Source organism: Sinocyclocheilus rhinocerous, unplaced genomic scaffold (genome assembly GCF_001515625.1).
Source record: "Sinocyclocheilus rhinocerous isolate Xijiao unplaced genomic scaffold, SAMN03320098_v1.1 scaffold677, whole genome shotgun sequence".
Lineage (NCBI taxonomy): Eukaryota > Metazoa > Chordata > Actinopteri > Cypriniformes > Cyprinidae > Sinocyclocheilus > Sinocyclocheilus rhinocerous.
Window position 1 is genome coordinate 2,488,840 of NW_015633185.1, and position 18,362 is coordinate 2,507,201.

General features: G+C 40.1%; 1 protein-coding gene across 5 annotated transcripts in view; it reads right to left on the reverse strand.

Annotated features, from left to right (window-relative positions):
• Positions 1-18,362, reverse strand: part of LOC107743573 (zinc finger SWIM domain-containing protein 8-like) — a 46,002-nt gene that overhangs the window by 23,198 nt on the left and 4,442 nt on the right. For all 5 annotated transcript variants that reach the window (XM_016556893.1, XM_016556896.1, XM_016556895.1 and 2 more), the window contains 14 exons: positions 14,362-14,515; positions 14,102-14,196; positions 10,663-10,835; positions 6,682-6,789; positions 6,049-6,130; positions 5,814-5,934; positions 4,848-5,049; positions 4,155-4,330; positions 2,799-3,996; positions 2,350-2,481; positions 2,069-2,248; positions 1,609-1,792; positions 1,400-1,498; positions 1,144-1,268 (listed from right to left, as the gene is read on the reverse strand). In XM_016556893.1, coding sequence (XP_016412379.1) covers positions 1,144-1,268; positions 1,400-1,498; positions 1,609-1,792; positions 2,069-2,248; positions 2,350-2,481; positions 2,799-3,996; positions 4,155-4,330; positions 4,848-5,049; positions 5,814-5,934; positions 6,049-6,130; positions 6,682-6,789; positions 10,663-10,835; positions 14,102-14,196; positions 14,362-14,515 — 3,029 coding nt within the window. The remainder of the gene's footprint in view (positions 1-1,143; positions 1,269-1,399; positions 1,499-1,608; positions 1,793-2,068; positions 2,249-2,349; positions 2,482-2,798; positions 3,997-4,154; positions 4,331-4,847; positions 5,050-5,813; positions 5,935-6,048; positions 6,131-6,681; positions 6,790-10,662; positions 10,836-14,101; positions 14,197-14,361; positions 14,516-18,362) is intronic.

Sequence of the window (18,362 nt, forward strand, 5' to 3'; positions counted from 1 at the left end):
AAGCTTGTGTTGTGTTGTTAATTGTCATAGAAATCACGTGACCAATGACAAACGAAGCTTCACTTTCTGTCCAGTCACGTGCGCGATTCACTTTGCGTGTCCAAATGTTCGATCCCCCAGATCTGACTTTACGAATAAGTTTTAATTCGGACTTATACATTTTAGATACCCAGTCATATAAGTAATATGAAGAATACAAATTATTTCAGAAAAATTCAATATTTGTCATATGCAATTCATATGAGTACATTATTCTTCTATTACATCATATTGATATTCGTACTGGTAATTAATTGCACAGTTTAATGGGTAAATTAATTTATCAGAGACAGAAATTCAACAAACACAAACACACACACTGTTAGGCTTTTATTTGTGCACGTAACTTGAATCGATCAGTGGAATATGTGGTAGATGCCTCGTCCTACGGAGCGTCTTTCACAGGCTTTTGGCTGCTATATTTTTTATGAACCACCAGATGGCGCTTGTTTCGGACGTTCGAAGCTTTGAATCTTTTCCCGAAACAGTCAGAGGAAAGCCTCAGTGCTTCACGAGGCTTCATTTGCCCATCCCTACCCCCTACATATTTCATTGTGCGTGACATGATTTACACACAGCGTGTGTCTTCTCCAGGTCGTGCTCAGGTTGTTCATAAAAGTCAAATGTGGCCAGATGTCGGCTTTTAAAGTAGTTGGAGCACTTTTAAGCATAAGGATCCATCTGCTCTCTTATCGCTCTCACGGGACTTGGTCATACACTGATCATTCTGCGTAGCGGCGCTTCAAGCCGAACACGCCAAATGTATGCTACCGCGACAAAGCATATATGCGACAAATGGCGTCAGAAAAGCTGGACTGGAGTAATGGCAGGTGAAAATTCAGCTTTGCCATCAGAAGAATAAATTTCATTTTAAAATATAAAACCGTTATTTTAAATTGTAATAATATTTCACAATATTGCTGATTTACTGTAATTTTGATCAAATAAAAGCAGCCCTGGTAAGCTGGTAAGACATTTTTTAAAATCTCAACAACCTCAAACTTTTGAATGGTAGTTTATATTCCAGTCCATTCACATTGCTTCAAAAGACTGTAACTTTAGCTGATGTACTGTATATTGCATGAATAATGTCAAAACACTTGCCTTTTTAAGCTTGCTTTGGTCATCTTTATAGGTGATCATTAGTGCTAAAGCCAGGTCTCCTTTCTCTCTCCGTGTCCCTTCACACAGCAGAGGATGCTCTGCCTCACTGACCGTTGTCTTCATACCTTAAAAAAAGAGAGAAGATAAGAAAAGGAGAGACAATTGAAACACAGAAAGAAAGAGAATATCTTTAACAAAACACATTAGTGCTGGTTGGTTTTGTGCTTTTTTTTTCTTCACATAAATTGATTCTTACCAAGAGCTGCTACAGCTGCATCAAATCCCAGCTCCTCATCACCAGGCATTTCATTGTTGCGGTTCCGACTAGGAGGTCGAGAGCCCGTGGGAGAGACCACTGCAACAGGCAAGTGAAAGGATAAAAAAACATGAAAAATGAGCATGGGGATTTTGAGGCTTTTAAAGAACATTTTTAAAATGGTGGGAAAAGGTAGATGTGTGACTTACCAGGGGTGCAGAGTACGTCAAATATGAAGCTTGCCAGCATGAGAGGTAGAACCGGACGATAGTCGCAGAAGTTTCCATCACGGAGCTGCTCTGCTCGGTCCCTTATGGAAGTCATTTCTACAAGACCCAGAGGAATCTTCTTCAGCAGAGCCACCACCTCTGACTCCTGATATGCCAGCTTCACCTAACATAAGAGCACAGTAGCTCAAAATTATGGCAGTCAAAATACTTCACTGGACATCAGGCATCAAAACATTACAATGCATTTTTAGTTTGTGGTGTCAGTTTCAAAGTGTAAATCTTGCTAAACTCTTTTCAATTTGTGTCTCAATATTAATTATATTATGATATTACAGACTTCCTATATCAGCCAAACCAGTCACATCCGCAACAAGAAACTAAACTGTCATACTAGCAGATCATCACCAGGTTTATGGGATGAACATAACTTCTGCTTTACCTCTAGAGCTTTAGTAGAAGCTGGCGGTCTCTGCAGCTCCAGGGAGAACATGCCAGTGTTGAATGCCAGGTTATGGAGCTCCAGCCTCTCACTCAACACAGTCAGCAGGAAGGCTACTTTAGACAGGGTGTTAGTGGCCACCTGTGTCTGTTTACTGGTCGACACCTTACTCTTTTTACCCTAAACAAGACAGAGATTCATTTTCAAAGGTGAGCCCAAGCATGATTGTACGTCACAGCTGAAACCTCTGAGAAAACACTGAAAAAAGGCTGTTTCACTACCTTTGTCTGCGGCTGCTCCACCTTCAGGTCAGGAGGGTTAGCCAGCAGATCTCGAGCAAGATCAACAGCCAGTCGGCACGCTTCATTACTATAGCCATGAGCATAGAGAGCCTCCACACAGGCAAAAAGTATCTGCAACACACCATTTTACCATTGAAAACCTTTTAAAATTTAGCACAATTAAATCTGAATAAAATAACATTTTAAACAATAAAAAAAGTGGTCCAAAATTAGCACAACATTTTTTTTTTTTTAATATACATTTAATTATAATTTATAACTTATAAATTATTATAAATTATAATTTATTTATGCATCCCAGATAAAGTAGTAAATTTTCCGCTGAGACAAAAGTTATTAAGAAGATACAAGGTTACATTTAGCTCTCACTGAGTGTTAATTCATACTTTTCAGCACATTATGTGTTTGAGAGAAAAAAAATTATTCACCTCCATCCTGCCCTCCTGCTCCAGAGGTTTAATCCCAGCAAAGATGTCTGGTTCTTCTTCATGGTTGCTGTCTGCAACCCCTCTATCTGCTCCCTCTTCTGATGCGGCACTAAGGTAATACGCTTGATAGTCATCTTCACACACAGCATCTGCTCCTGCTGCTGCCTCAACTGCCTGAGGTCCTGAGGCCCCTGAAACAACGCATCCATCTCCCTCTCTGCGGCCCCGCTGAGCCTTGCTGGGGAGCGCTGCAGAGGGCCGAGTATCATCTACGGGGTCCTCATCTCCTCCGTTCTCATCCAGATCTGCCTCCACTTCCACCTCTTTCTCCATAGCTCCCACTACTGGAATTGCAATGGAGCAGGCTTGGGCATCAGCAGCAGAGGGCAGCACACGTTTTGTCTCATATGCACGCTCTTTTGAAGCGTTACCACTGTATTTGAGTGGCTCTCGGAGATGAGGGCTGGGTGAGGGCAACATCTCTGGTGGAGGAGGAAGGAAATCAAAGGTGTTAGAGGCCTCCGCTCCAAGCGCCAGACTGGAACCATCATCCAGGCTCAGCTCTGCCATGTCAGGCTCTAGAGAGCTGTCCTCACTGCTAGTTCGCCGTTTAGCGCTGGGGTGCTTCCCGCTGACACCACTCGAACTTCCACATGAACCCTTGTTGCTCTGTGTAACCTTGGCCTTACTACCAGCTGATGGGGAGGAGCTACTGGCTTTATACATGCCTTTACCTCCCTCCTGAAGTGAGAGAGAGACCCTTCCACCCAGACAAACCAGCACGCCTCCACTATTCAGACCTGACACTCCTTTTCTCTTGCTCACAATGGTCTCCTTAGGGCGGACAGCCACCTCCTGCTGGGGAAGATGAGAGTTGCACCGTGACTTTTGTTCAGAGGAAGTACCTTCTGACGTTCCACTGCGAGCTCCTTCTCCTGGTTCCCCACTGGTCCCAGCTTTAGCGCCCCGCTGCTGCTGCACCGTCCTGACCCAACAAAATGAGGTGTTTTTCTTATCTGCGCCGCAATAGGTGATGCCAGGTAAAGGGTAGGCCACTTCCCAGTTGAAGTAGCAGCACTCCACAGCTGGTTTGAAGCCCTGGAAGAGTTTGTCAAGAGACTTGCGGTGCTGCCCCCGTTTCACAATCTCGATTACCTTCAGGTGCCACTGCTTTAGCTGGGCAGCAAGTTCTAAACGCCTGAAGAGTCACAAATAGGCAAGCGAAAGAACATTACTCTACCTTAGTGGTGACAAATACAGCCACAAATCTTTAAGTCAAGGTAATCTAGATAAAAGTCACAACAAACATGAATCACTAGTTCTTTAGAGTCTAACCAGCTGTTCCAACTTGCTCACCTCTGGGGACTCATGGTAGGGTCTAGCACTGCCAGTCTCCATAAAACAACCATTTCATCACACATGCTGGCACACGCATGTGCTGCAACCTCTGTCTGGCCATTACTGCGACCTGTGTGCCCGCTAGCACTGCTGTGAGAGGCTGATGTCCTCACACTATACCACCAGCCAATGATCTGGAGGAAATACAGAGAGAGCAGTAGACTATCATTAGAACAGAGAAGTCAGAGTAAAACGCATCTCCAAACAAATATTAATCAGACACAGTCAAAAACAAAACATATGATTTCCTTTCTAGAAATTAATTAAAAGTAACTAAATTAATTAAGTTAAAATATGAGGTTCTAAGTGTAATAAAAAACATTAAATGTTATATGGATACTATAATTTTAAAAATGAGAAAAAAAAAATCAATAAATTTGAAATGCTTCACTTGTAGTTCCAAATGGCAGAATATATTTAATAGACGTTTTAGGATATTATATAATTTCCCCAAATAAACCTGTATGCAATAAAAATTAAGAAATTATTATTTAGGGTGTCCACAAACATTTGGCTGTAGACATTCCTATGAATTTGCTATGGTTTAAATGCAGGCACAAATGTGACAGGTGTTTGCATCAGGATGATGCGATTTTGTACACATGAAACCATCACCCTGGTGTGTGAAGTGTGGCCGGGTCAGTTTTGTACCTGTTCATAGGTGAGACACTGTTCGGTGAGGATTTCTAACAGAGGTGCAGCGTTGCTGTCTCTCCTCTTAAACATCTCTCTGACGATGGACAAAAGGTTCCAGATGCCCTCTGGCTCTCTACCTCGCAGGGGCCTCAGCAAACAAGCCCATTCGGCAGCTGCCGGAGGCTCAGTGGATGACAGGTACATGGAGTTCACATCACTGAGAACAACAAGCGAGCGACAAAAAGAAAAGTTAGTTCTGTCTGTTTTTCATCCATCTGTTTGCTGTTCATCTTCATCCACACAACTTAAAAAAAAAAATTTAAAAAAAACTTGTGCTGTTTTCTCCCTTTAAAAGAAGTAACTAAATGTGTTAAGCCATTACAAATTTGAGGTTGTTTTTAATTTTTCAAGTGAAAATTTAAAGCAAAATCTGTGAAAAAGTACCCCACAGGGAACCTGCTCAAGTATGCCCGATTAGGAAACTCTTCTTCACAACATAGATGATATCAGGAGATTGTGCTATAGGTAGGGCTGGGCGGTATATCGAGTTTGTACGATATATCGATATTTTCTTTATAAGCGATTCGATATGAGGCAATACCGTTTATATCAGTATTGATATACAGTAGTTTGATACGAGCGCATTTGAAAATATAGCGGAGGACACAGACTGAGCTGCTGCGGAGAAAGTGCATAATCCAATTTGTTCTAAGCATGTGACAAACTTCATATTAAGGCCTTTAAAAACTGGTAAGACATAGTTTATAGTTTCGTTTCCATATTAATTTAAGCAGCTCGGCCCGTCATATGCTCTGACAGAAAGGCTGCACTAGGCTACTCGCGTTGTTTAATGTGTTTGAGATGTGCTGTCTTCCTGAATGCATAACTTTATCGCGAATCGGCCAAAAAATACCGAGATATAAATTTTTGCCCATGTCGCCCAGCCCTAGCTATAGGTAGTACCAGACGGGCTGTTTTTACCTAAACACAACAGGTGATGGGCCACAGAACTTGTGCAAGGTCTTCTTTATGTTGTCACTGAGGGTGGACTCATCTAGATACCAGGTGCTCTGGTCAGAGGCTGAAGGGCCAGCAGTAGGATCTTTTAAACAAATCGTTAGAGAAGAAAAATGAGGATTTTACAAGGTCCTCAAGCCTTCACAGAGAATGAGAAATTTAGAAATTCATTAATTGTGGTTTGTAGGTCATTCCATACCCGGGGCTCCACACACGGTGTTAATAGCGGTAGACTGGGAGGACAGAAGCTCATCCAAAAGACGCTGAGCTGTCGGCAAGATCTGCAGATGCAAAATGAATCACAAAGCCAGAAATTAATGTATCATTAAAGATAAAATATAAAATAAATAGATGGTGGTACTGAAGAAAAGGAAGTGAGATTCCGTCAATACGCTATATTAAACATTTACATATTACCACATATGTAATATAAGAATATTTTATAAAAATATATTGAAAATATATATTTTACAATCATTTTTATTTTATATTTGTATATTATTTCTTATTAAATAACTTGTGTTTGAAAAAATACTAAACATATTATACACACAAAAAAATATTAGCATTTGCAATGTAAATATTATTAGTTATTGTTATCCGCCTTTTAAGCATTTACAGAACCACACCAAAGTCATGACCACAGAACCATGATAAAAACCGAACTGTGAGAAATCTGAGCAGTCACACCCTAATAAGGACAATGAGGCCACTGTGTGCACTTCATCACAGTTATTTAGAGCTGTGAAAAGACACTTAGGAGCTCAGAGAAGCCATGAGCAACGAGGCCATCTCTACAATTTATAAAACTAATAAATAATGCATATCTCACCTGCTGTGGGAGTTCACTGATGAGGTATTGTGCAAACTTCTGGAGTTGATCTCGCTGTAATCTGGACAGGGACTCTGACACAGGTGCTCGAAGACACACTGCAGAAGCCTATAACCAAACACATGCCGAGAGTCACTGATATTAAAGTTGGCACTGGCTGACATATAGAACTGAAATCAAGCTTCAGTGCTTTAACTCCCACTCACTAGTGCAAACTAAACCAGGAGCAGGCTGCTCATTAGCAAATACTCTGTGCATTTCTAATGTGTCTGGAGACTTTGATGTCTTTAGGTGGCTGTCCCTGTGTGCCATCACCTGGTACTCTCCTCCAGCATGTGTCTCCATCATGAGCAGAAAACCCCTCATTTGCAAATGGCTATACATAATATATGAGCTCCAGATAGACACGCTTTGAGCCCATCAGAGCTAATTCTCTCTTTAGCTCATAGTGAGGTTATTAAAGAGAATGCGGAGCGTCCTGTGGTGGCAGCATTGTGAGCTACTGGAGTGAAATGTGCTGGCCGTGTCTGGGAGATGGAGGATGGGGAGGAGAGCAGGGTGGATGAAGGACGGACCTGGAGAACTGCACCAAGGAGGACAAGGAGGACAGAAAGGTTTAGGATTCCTGGACAACACCCCAGTACGACTAAGTGCGGGAATAGCCACGTGGCTCAGAGTCTAACTCTATGAGAAACCACATACTTCCATACACAATATCAGATTCAACCATCTGAAGACATTTCACCAAATGTACTGTAACTCAGCGGTTTTCAAACTTCTTGATGCTAAAAGATTCCTATCATGATGATTTGGGGACCCACCACTCTTCCTAAAATATAAAAAGGCTATATATTTTATTTATTAAAAGCATATTTAAGTGTGAGAAAGGCAGCTTGCATGATATTGTAAGACAACTAACTTCGTTTGCAAAATGAAAAAAAAAAAAAAAAAGTAATACCATATATAAGTAATATATAAGACACTGTGTGAGAAAGATGCTGAAAGCATGTTATTAGAAAGACAACACTGATAGCAAAACTGAAATTAATTACAATATTAAAAAAATAAAAAATGTTAATGTACAAAAGTCCAAGTAAATCATGAAAATATTATGTTCAGTATTTCAATATGTTCATTTTGGACCATTAATAATGTTTTTAACAGTTAAAAGATTGAATGTTTTTAATGCAAGTTGCAACCAGTTTTTACCAGCACAATTAGGATGGTGGGATGTATTGCTGCAAGTTTAGCTATGAGGACAGTCTGACAGCTCACGAGACACGACACATGAAAAAAACCACACAAGCCCACTCAAATAGTTAAAGGGCACAGCAATGATAAAGAATGAGAGGTCTAATGGCTGACACACAGTTTATTACTAGTGCATGCCTCTCTAGCTACTAAATATATAATATCATAATCCAGTAGTACCACTGTATGTTTGAGCTCAATGGCAGGTATCTTTCTTCTTGTCTTGTTCTACTAAAGATATAGAAAAAGCAGGAATGCAATGTACTTAGTAACAATCTCTGTGATACTGCTCTGCTGAGTAGGTGGGCTAAATGTCAAGCCTGAAGCATTTAAACTTCAGGCTGTGATGTGAGGAAATGACAGGTAACCTCCTTAGACACAGCACATAAAGAGATACTATAGCAAGATTAAATCTAAAGTGTCAATGTCTGATTTACTGAAATTGCTGTTTGGCTGATAAAGGCCATAGCGGAACTAAGAATATACTGTTTATTCAACTCACAATAGCAGAATAAACACTAGAGCTGTTTGCAACAGACAGGACTGCACAATAAGAGTAAAATGATACATTCTCAAAGCTATTTGCCAAGAGACACCGAACATACAAATATGGGCAAGTGTCATGTTGCAGACACTACTAAAGCATCTTATTCTGCTTCTTATTCTCTACTTTTCCAAATTTACAATGTTATTTACAAATGCAATGGATTTCTAGTGTCATTTACAAGAAACCAAAGAGGAGAACTGTGTATTTGTTATTTAGAACCAAACATGCAAGAAAAAGTTTATGCAAAATAAGTTTGTTATAATTTCCCCCAGCGGCAGCAAACAGAAGAGAAAGCCCACATGCAAATGCTAAACGCCACCCACGGCCCGGGCCGCCGGGTCTATCTGACTGTGGCAGGCCCTCCTACGGGGGGGTGGGATATCACAGCAGTGCAGATCCTTCCCTCCACCCTCCTGACTCCACAGGGAGGCATCAAACCTAATCAAAAGCTTCTCGGTGCTGTCACGCCCACGGTCACTCCGCACAGATAGAAACCTAGAGACAGATCGTGCATGTGCTATATGTGAAATCTTCCCCGCAGATATGTCCATCTGAACCAGGTCATTGTGCACATTAAAATGCAGGTGTATATGTTGTTCTGAGACACATTGACAACTGTTGCCTTAAGTCGTTGGTTTTTGTTAATGCATTCGTTTTTTCAAACCTTAGGGGAAAATTTTCAACTACTCTACAAATGGATTTGTGGTGCTAGTTCATAAACGGGCACATTAAAATATGCTTTTCTATTTTAAGCTCTGTATTTTGCCACAGACCAAATTCCAGCCTAATTGTAAAGGTATTTTGCAGCAATTGCAGATAGTTTACTTTAAAGGGAATAAGGGGAAATAATACAAGAGAAACACCAGAAAAAACATATAAAAAATCTGTCTGATAAGATGATTATTTTCATGTTAAGACATTATTAAAATTTCATTTTATTTTGTTAAATAAATTAAACAAATAAAATGTAACATTATAATATAACATTAACAAACAAATAACAAATAAAATGAAAAATAAAACCCTTGAAACCAGTTTAATGCCACATTAAAGGTGCCATAGAATGCAAAAATCACTTTTATAAAGTGTTTGAACACAGTTGTGTGGCCGCAGTGTGTGAAAACAACCAGCCTATAATGGTAAAAATCCACCCACTCATTGTTTTATAATCCCAATAAATCACTTTCTTGCAGTAGCTGCTGGAGGTACAATGTAGAGGTCTACACGGGTCCAAAAATTCGTATCCGAACCCGAAGAGACCTGTAAATGTGCTACACTGAACCGACCCGGACCCGTCTATTATTTTGAAAGTTGGACCCGGGCCCGTGCAGAACCGAGAAATGTCAAAAATGTAGCTACTACCCGGAACCGACGCGGACCGTCAATTATTTGAAAGATGGACCCGAACCCGGCCGGGAAGACACAGACCCGACTGTACAATGTCAGCGCCAAAGAGCCATTAAAAGTGTATTGTGTTGGGATGCACCAATGAACATGGGAGTCTCCATAGACCGCTGAGGACACGGTGGTTAAATTTCATTTTCGAAGGAAATGTCCTGGGAAAAAACGAAAAAGTCCTATACGTTTGTGCTAACATTTTACGCCGGACTGCCTCACAAACGAGGGTCAGTTCAGCGCTGGAGTTGTGCAAAGATTGCTTCTGAAAGAGGGATCGATACCAACGCTTCGTGCGCAACTGTACAGACTCCAGACAAAGTAAGCATCACGCGTCATATTTTGTTTTCCAAAAGAAACACAAACACAAAAAACAGCGCGTTTTGGCTCATACCCTGAAAGTGGCAATTTCAACAAGCTATAAAAAATGATCTTTGGGGTATTTTGAGATAAAACTTCACATACACACTCTGGGGACATCAGAGAACAATTTAAAATATTGTATCAATGCATTCTATGGCACCTTTAAATATAATGTACAGTATGAAATATACACATTTTCAGATTAATATATTTCATTGCTAAATTATTAATGTTTTTAAAGATTAACTTTAGGCGAGTGTTAGCATAATTCACATGTAAACATAGGCTAAATGAAGCATGCAAAAATAAATATCCAATTTCAATATCCAAAAAAAACTCTAACACCGGCTAATAATTGATATGGTACCAATACAGCACTGTGTATCCCTAACCAGAGGGCATTATGTGCTTCTAGAATCTCTTACATTGTGAATTCTGAAGAGGCAGAGGGCCACAACGTGGGCACACCATTTGGCTCCTGCTCCACAGGTGCAGCTGCAGGAAGTGATGCGGCAGCGGTCAAACATTACAGCCACATTGTAGGCTCCTTTTGATTGGCCGGCCTGGGGCGACACTACTGTGGCACTGAGGTGGAAACCTGTTTGAGAGAACAAAAGCCTGTCAAGTCTGTGGTAACACATTTCAACTCAAATCTAGTTCACATTCTCTTTACACTCTGGATAAAAACATCCTAGTTATTGGGGAGTAAGTGGTTGTGAAATACAGTTTAATATGAAAACGAAAACAGTTTAATTGCAAAACTTTTGCAATTTATTAGCTTTATTGCACACTATATATAACAAACAAAAATAAGAACCCACATTATTATATTTGCACCAAGTGCAAGGAGGTTTTGGGACAATTTGGGAAACATTAATGTTTAAAAGTCTGAGGGAGTTTGCTGACTGTAAGACTGAATGATATAACCGCAATTGTACTGTACACAGACCATACAGGAAATGAAAGACATCTGAGATGAGGAGAGAGAAAGAAAGAGAGTCCAAATGTGTGTGTGTGGAGAGTTGAGTGTAAGGGGTTGGCCAAAAGCTTTTACCACTAGATAGCGGACAGCACTCCTCTGGCCAGCAAGAGCAGAGGTGGGGGTGGTGGGTAGTTTCAGCTTATAGTTCCTGTTCCAAATTCAACGTGCCTCCTCAAGCCAACTCTACTACACCACCTCTTTTTTTCTTTCAGTCTACCTGTTAGTGCCAAAAGCACCCTTCTTTTCCTTTATTCCTGACCCACATTCTCCTGTCAGCTGTCCCGGCTAAAACAAAAGGCCCAAAGAATTGAATAATCAATCCTGATTTTAAAAAAAAACCTTTGTATAAAACAGTGTCTTTCTTTAATTTAGTGAATCACTGCCTGGGCCAATAAGCACATCATGACTGCAAATGTCACTGGGTTGTCAACCGTTACACATCATGAAAGAACATAATATTGGGCTGCATTTACAGTGATGTAAAATACATCACTGAAATCTCTCATTAAACTGATCATTTACCTCACACACACACCATAAATAATTAAGTGACTGAATGGGTCTATCTGAAGCATATCCCAGCAGGCAATGCAGCAATTCTGGTGAACAGACTAATAAGTCTGTAGCAGCAACCAGGGAGTTTGGGCATGTTGTGTAAAGGCTGATCCTTGGAGATTTAGCATTGTATTCTGACTATGAGGTTAAACAAAGTGCAATGGGAAGAGTTTTGGAAGCACTTCCCTTTTAGGTACAGCTGTTCTGTGTCAGACCGTTCTGGCTCCACTCTGGTGAAGTAAGTGAGAACGTTTGATTTGACCTTGACGGGCAGTTGGGAGGTCATTGTGGTGGGTGGTCACTGATTGACCAGGGCAGTTAGAGGAGGATGGTTTTTTTTCTGGTTTTGAGGAAATTTTCAGTATCATATAATTGACCATAACACCCCCCCCCTCCTCTAAAAATTTGCTACCACACAGTAAACAAAGCGGTGAGCGAAACAAACATAAATCAGAGGAACCAGGCACTTAAGAGTGTTCAAGATGCAACCAAAACGTGAAGTATGCTTCTGAAAAACAAGCTGGTTGGATTTTTACCTTCTAATTAAACAGCAAGATCACTATTATTTTTAGAACTACTGACACATCTTACCCTGAAGCATCTGACTCATTTAATAACTCACTGCTAATCTTGAGCAAAAAACATTTTATATTTGACAAATTAAATTTACTTTGATAAGCAAAATACTACGGCCTGGTTTCACAGACAGGACTTAGGTTAAGCCAGAATTAGGCCATAGTTCAATTAGGACATTTAAGTATTTTTTTATAAATGTGCCTTAGAAAACAACATTACTCGTGTGCATCATGAGACAAAACAATGGCACTGACATATTTTAAGATCAGTCAGTGCAAGTTTCTTTCAGTTAAAACAGCCCAGACATGCATTTAAGTCTGGTACTAGGCTTAAGCCTTGTCTGTGAAACCGGGGGGTACATCAATGGAAATATCCAGAGAGCAAGGTGAACAATGTTTTGCCAATAATGTACGTTATACAATTTCATTTCTTTTGTATGTCTCATGTATGACCACAAAAACAAATGCATAACAATAATAATGTTAATAATAATGCATAAAAATAACAAAAAATGTTTCTTGAGCAGCAAATCAGCATACTAGAAAAATCATGTGACACTGAAAACTGGAGTAATGATGCTGAAAATTCAACTTTCATAGCAGAAATACATTCAATTACAACATACATTAAAGGGGTCATATGATGCGATTTAAATTTTTCCTTTCTCTTTGGAGTGTTACAAGCTCTTGGTGCATAAAGAAGATCTGTAAAGTTGCAAAGACTAAAGTCTCAAATCCAAAGAGATATTCTTTATAAAAGTTAAGAGTCAGCCACGCCTACCTAAAACGGCTCGTTCTAACACGTGAAGCGGAGTCCAGCCCGGGGTCGCCACATGTGGTTGCCGCAAGCCCGCACGCCGCTCCTTCGTCAAATCCGCCGGCCACGCCGTTCTCAAGCCCGCCGGGCTCCGCTCACTCTAGCCGCCGTGTGTGATGCAATGGAGGACCGTTTCCTGAACCTGCAGAGTAGCCTACAATGCGTCTCTGCTCAAAGACCGTTTCTTTAAAGTGAGTTTTGGGCAGTGTATAATGTGTTTTTTGAACCTTAAACCGCATAAACACATTTCATTACACCAAATACACCAAATAATGTTCTTTTTAGCAACATCATATGACCCCTTTAAACAAATCGAAAACATTTTAAAATTGTAATAATATTTTACAATATTACTGTTTTTACTGTATTTTTGACCAAACGCAGCCTTGGTGAACATAAGAGACTTTTTTCAAAAATGTTTAAAAACAAAAAATTAGCGACCACAAACATTTGAACGGTAGTGTATATTGGTACATTGACAGAGTTTCAGGCTATGTTTTATCCTTTTTAAGAGGTGTCTACACTCTATGGGCAGTTTAAACACTCAGTGAATAACTCCGTGAATAAGCACGCAGGCAGACCCCTTGAGGGTGTATGTGCGGGATTGGTCAGGCTCAGGCCAGCTGCATCATGATTTCCCTCTGCTGCTGTACAGCCCACTGCCTCCAACAACAGCATTCATTCACACGGCCTGAGCTCAAATCACTCATACATACAATCTCATGTGCCATGTCTCTGGTTTTCTCTCAGGCCAAACACAAGGGTGGCTTATTCTGAATGCTATTTTAAGATCTGCATCTTAAATTGCATCCTAAAATTCTATTTTAAGATTGATGTCAAAAAGCTTTTAATGCAGCAAAGCAACTTTCAGAAGCTTTTGGTCAAAAACACAGCACTAATGACATGGTAAATGTGGGATGTCTTTGATTTCTCACCTATCTGTAGAGGGTCTTTCACAGCCCTCACTCTATAGAGCTGTTCGCCACGCTGGAACTCATCAGGGCTGCCATTGGCCAAACAGGAGTATAATCTGCAAGGACAGAGAGAAGAAAGAACTTAAACTGAGCATCCCGTCATACTCTAAATCTTAAAGGGCATTCTGGTAACTCACTGGTTAATCTTATTAATCGTAAAGGTCATCACAAGCATTTGCAAGCAAAGGCTGATAATATATTAGCTATTACAAGACTTTCACCTGATGTCCTCCTCGTTCTCTGGGAAGCTCCAGTAGGCAATCCGCAATTGCAGCTGCTCAGGAACGGGAGGATAGACCTTTTCCACCACCTCAAATGGAATATGGAACGCCACCTGCTTGGCCGACAGCTCCACCAGAGGGATGACTTGTCCATCTAAGAAGCGATATCAGAGTTACTTTTTTGTTGTAGGTAAACTACATGCTTAAAGAGTGAAATTAACAGCATCAATGGATATTAAGCAGAAATATGAAGGCGTGTTCACACCAAAACACTTTAATTTGAATGAATGCCTATTATCATGACTATTCAGACTGAGACTAACAGCCAACAGATTTATTTTTAAGGAGAGGTGTTCTAATCTCTTTGCCACTGCACTGCAAAGAAAACTGGCCAATAAGGGTTGTGACGGTGAGGAAATTTCACCACCGGTTAATCAACGTTTGACAACACCAGTAATACCGGTATCACCGTGGGGGCGGGGGCGTTCCCTCTTTTTCTCGCTTTCCTTCGCTTTTAAATAGCTTGTAAAAGCAGCGTGCACATTTTACTTTCACTTTCAAATAGCGGCAATTCGGCGTAAAGCAATTGTTTGTTTTTAGTTCGTTTGAATTTTCCCTATTGTCCTTCGCTTTTAAATAGCTTAAAAGCGGCGTGTGCATTTTACTTTCACTTTCGAATTTGCGGCAGTTTCGTCAATTGCTTGAATGCAACAACAAAATACAACGTCAAACTCACTTTAGCCTATATATAAAACATAGAACTTTTATTAACAAAACAAATAAAAATACACCATGCTAAAGGGCAAGCTATTCACTGGATAAATGAAATCTGATCTGTGATGCGACTGTCGTTTGGCACGCTGCATTGAGTAGCCGCGTTCAGTTTTTAATTGTAGTGTCTGTTCTTTTACTGAACTAAATGATTTATATTAGGCTACTACAAAACGAATCAAAACGACGGTGGGGGTCGGTGCCGCGGTGGGCAAGTGCGTAACCGGTGTTGCGGCTTAACACCGGTATCACCGTCAACACGTCTATCGCGGCAAGCCTACTGGCCAACCAATAAGATTTGTACTTTTGCACTGTAAAGAAAATGATTTGTTTAAAAGAAAATCCTACACCAAATTTTTTGCCCAGAACCACTGCTGTTATATAAAATTATGATTTGGTGGCACTCGCAAACTGACTATTTTGCCAAGTGAAAGTGAATAGCAGACACTGAATCCAGAACCAGACAGAATTGACCAAATTTTCATGCTGGTGTGAACAGGTCTTGATCAATATAGTGATAAAAATCACTGCGTTCCGGTCACAGCTACTCAACATTAAACAATCAAAAATACTTGGCATTATAGGTAAATAGCTGAACAATAGTCACATAGATGGCTGCAGTTCAAACGACTCATTTTGAAACAGAGGGAACAAGACTGAGAAGTGAGTTTCAAGACCTCAGGCAACCTATTTTGTTGTAGACTGTACATATACACTCAAGGCTAAATAGAGAGAAAGCAGGACAGCTGCCAACAGGGACTAAATGCTGTCCACTGATAGTTGTGTGTGGGGGGGTGTATTCCAGTATCCTGCAGGGTCCTGGATTCAAGTCACCAATTTCCTCCAGACAATGATAAGAGTGGCCAGGCTGTAAGAATGAAAAACACTTAGATAAAAGACACTCCTTCAAGAGCAACTGAATATTTGTGCCTACAGCCTAAAGTGAACTCAGACACAGGTTTCAGTGGCAGTGCATATAATGAAACTTTATTTTCTACATTGAGCTGCGGGGCTGTAGTGACATACTTATCTCATTAGATATTAGCAAGATCCATCTGAAATGAACATCAACATCAGGTGGTCATTATTATAACAGCTTTAGGCAATTGGACTGTAATCCACTGCACTCAGTCACCTTAGAGCTGGATCTCACATTACACTCAGGCAGACACTGCACTCATATACAACTGCCACATGGAGATTCCACATGGAGCCATGCTATATTTTTCAACACATTATATTATGACTACACCATGTCATGCTTAATAACAACTTTAGACTTGACTATGCTAGCATTATAGCACAGCCCTTAAGTGTCTTAGTATTTTTATAAAAGGGTTATTTATAATAAAATATTAAGGACACACCTGCAAGGTCAGAAATGAACTTTTACATAAAGGGGCAATATATGCCTCTAGAATTGGTAAGGGCAATTTTAATAATTACCTTATTAATCGATTTATATAAACACACTTATTCATTCAAGAACAAAACAAGTGACTCTCTTTACAGGCCTGTCCCAATACCACCATTTGTGGTCTTGGCCACTTAAAGGGTTAGTTCACCCAAAAATGAAAATTAGTCCATAAATTACTCACCCTCAAGTCATCCTAGGTGTATATGACTTTCTTCTTTCAGACTAATCCAGTCGGAGTTATATTAAAAATTGTCTTTGATCTTTCAAGCTGTTTTCATTACGTTTTAAATATGGTTATATTTTTCTTACAAAAGCGCATCGATTCACTACAGGAGGACTTTGTTCACCCCCCGGAGCCGTGCGAGACACTTTTTTTTAATGGATGAGTGCTTTTTATTTAACTTCTTTTGGACTGATGCACTGCAACACCCGCTGAGTGCCATTAAACAGCTTGAAAGATCAAAGACAATTTTTAATATAACTCCGACTGGATTCGTCTGAAAGAAGAAAGTCATACACCTAGGAGGGTGAGTAATTTATGTGCTAATTTTTATTTTTGGGTGAACTAACCCTTTAAGTCCATGTGCACATGACAGTCCCAGGTCTGATACATGCCAAAGCTCGGTGCCCTTAACACACACTAAATCCAAAATCTTGAATCATTCGTTCAACAGACTCGTTCAAACACTCCGATTAATTCAGGAATTAAGCAACTGACTACGAGCAAGTCATCAAATCTTTCTATCTACTGATTTGTTCAAAAATACTGATTCATTCAAGAATGAAAAAATCAGTTTTTGCTTGAAGATGCACAACATTTTTTTAGCACTGACATTTGGAACATTTTCCATTTGCAAAACTAAAGCGAGAATTTCCAATATTGTGTTTACAATGCAAGTTATTCAATAGAAACTACTGAACCACTGAATAAAAGCAATCAAGCTCCTCAATTTTAAGATTCTTTTAAACAGAAACACACCATATTTATCTTAGTCCATTAGCACAAAGTGTGCCCATTCTACTAAAAATAGGTCATGTTCCGCATTGTTTTATCTAGGGTTAAATCAGCCACCCTTAACCAAAAAGGGCAATTGTCAAGTAATGTCAATAAAAACACTACAATATTAACCTCACAAAAAAGTATGCCAATAACCTGCAACTTAATATTTTACCATTACTGTTCATCAATTTACCTACAGTACAACCTGGTGTTTCGGCGGTCAAGCAAAGCATTAAAATAAGTGTCATTGTGATCAAATAGTAGATGCAAACCACACCATTACGAGACACCCACATAATCGAAAACCAACCGCCAAAAGATGAGACGCTAAACTACTTTGGAGATGATTTACCCAGACCACAAACAGATACAAGAATACATTATAGTCAGACAGTGGGAGTCATAGAGACAACGACTTCACAGGGGACAGGTGACTAATTAAAGGTGCTGCCAACAAACAGCTGCTCAGCAAAAAAAAGTGTATAAATGTGAGTGAGATCCCAATGAATCAGGTGGCACACTCATAGCCAGTCTTGGCTGACTAAACCATGGTGACCAACAGAAGAAGAGTTAACACAGGCTGAGAGACAGCTTTGTCTTTTGTGAGGCAGTGAATAGGTGAGACAGTCTCTCATAGGGCTGCACGATAAATCGAAATGGAATCGAAATCGAGATTCGACAGAAGCTGCGATTGTCATGCGTATCTTTCAGTGAAGCACGGTTCTGTGATCAGCAGTAAATCTCCATCCAAAGGCCAGAGGGCGCTCTCGTGCTGAAACTCCAAATACGCCTCGCAGAAGAAACCCAGGAAAT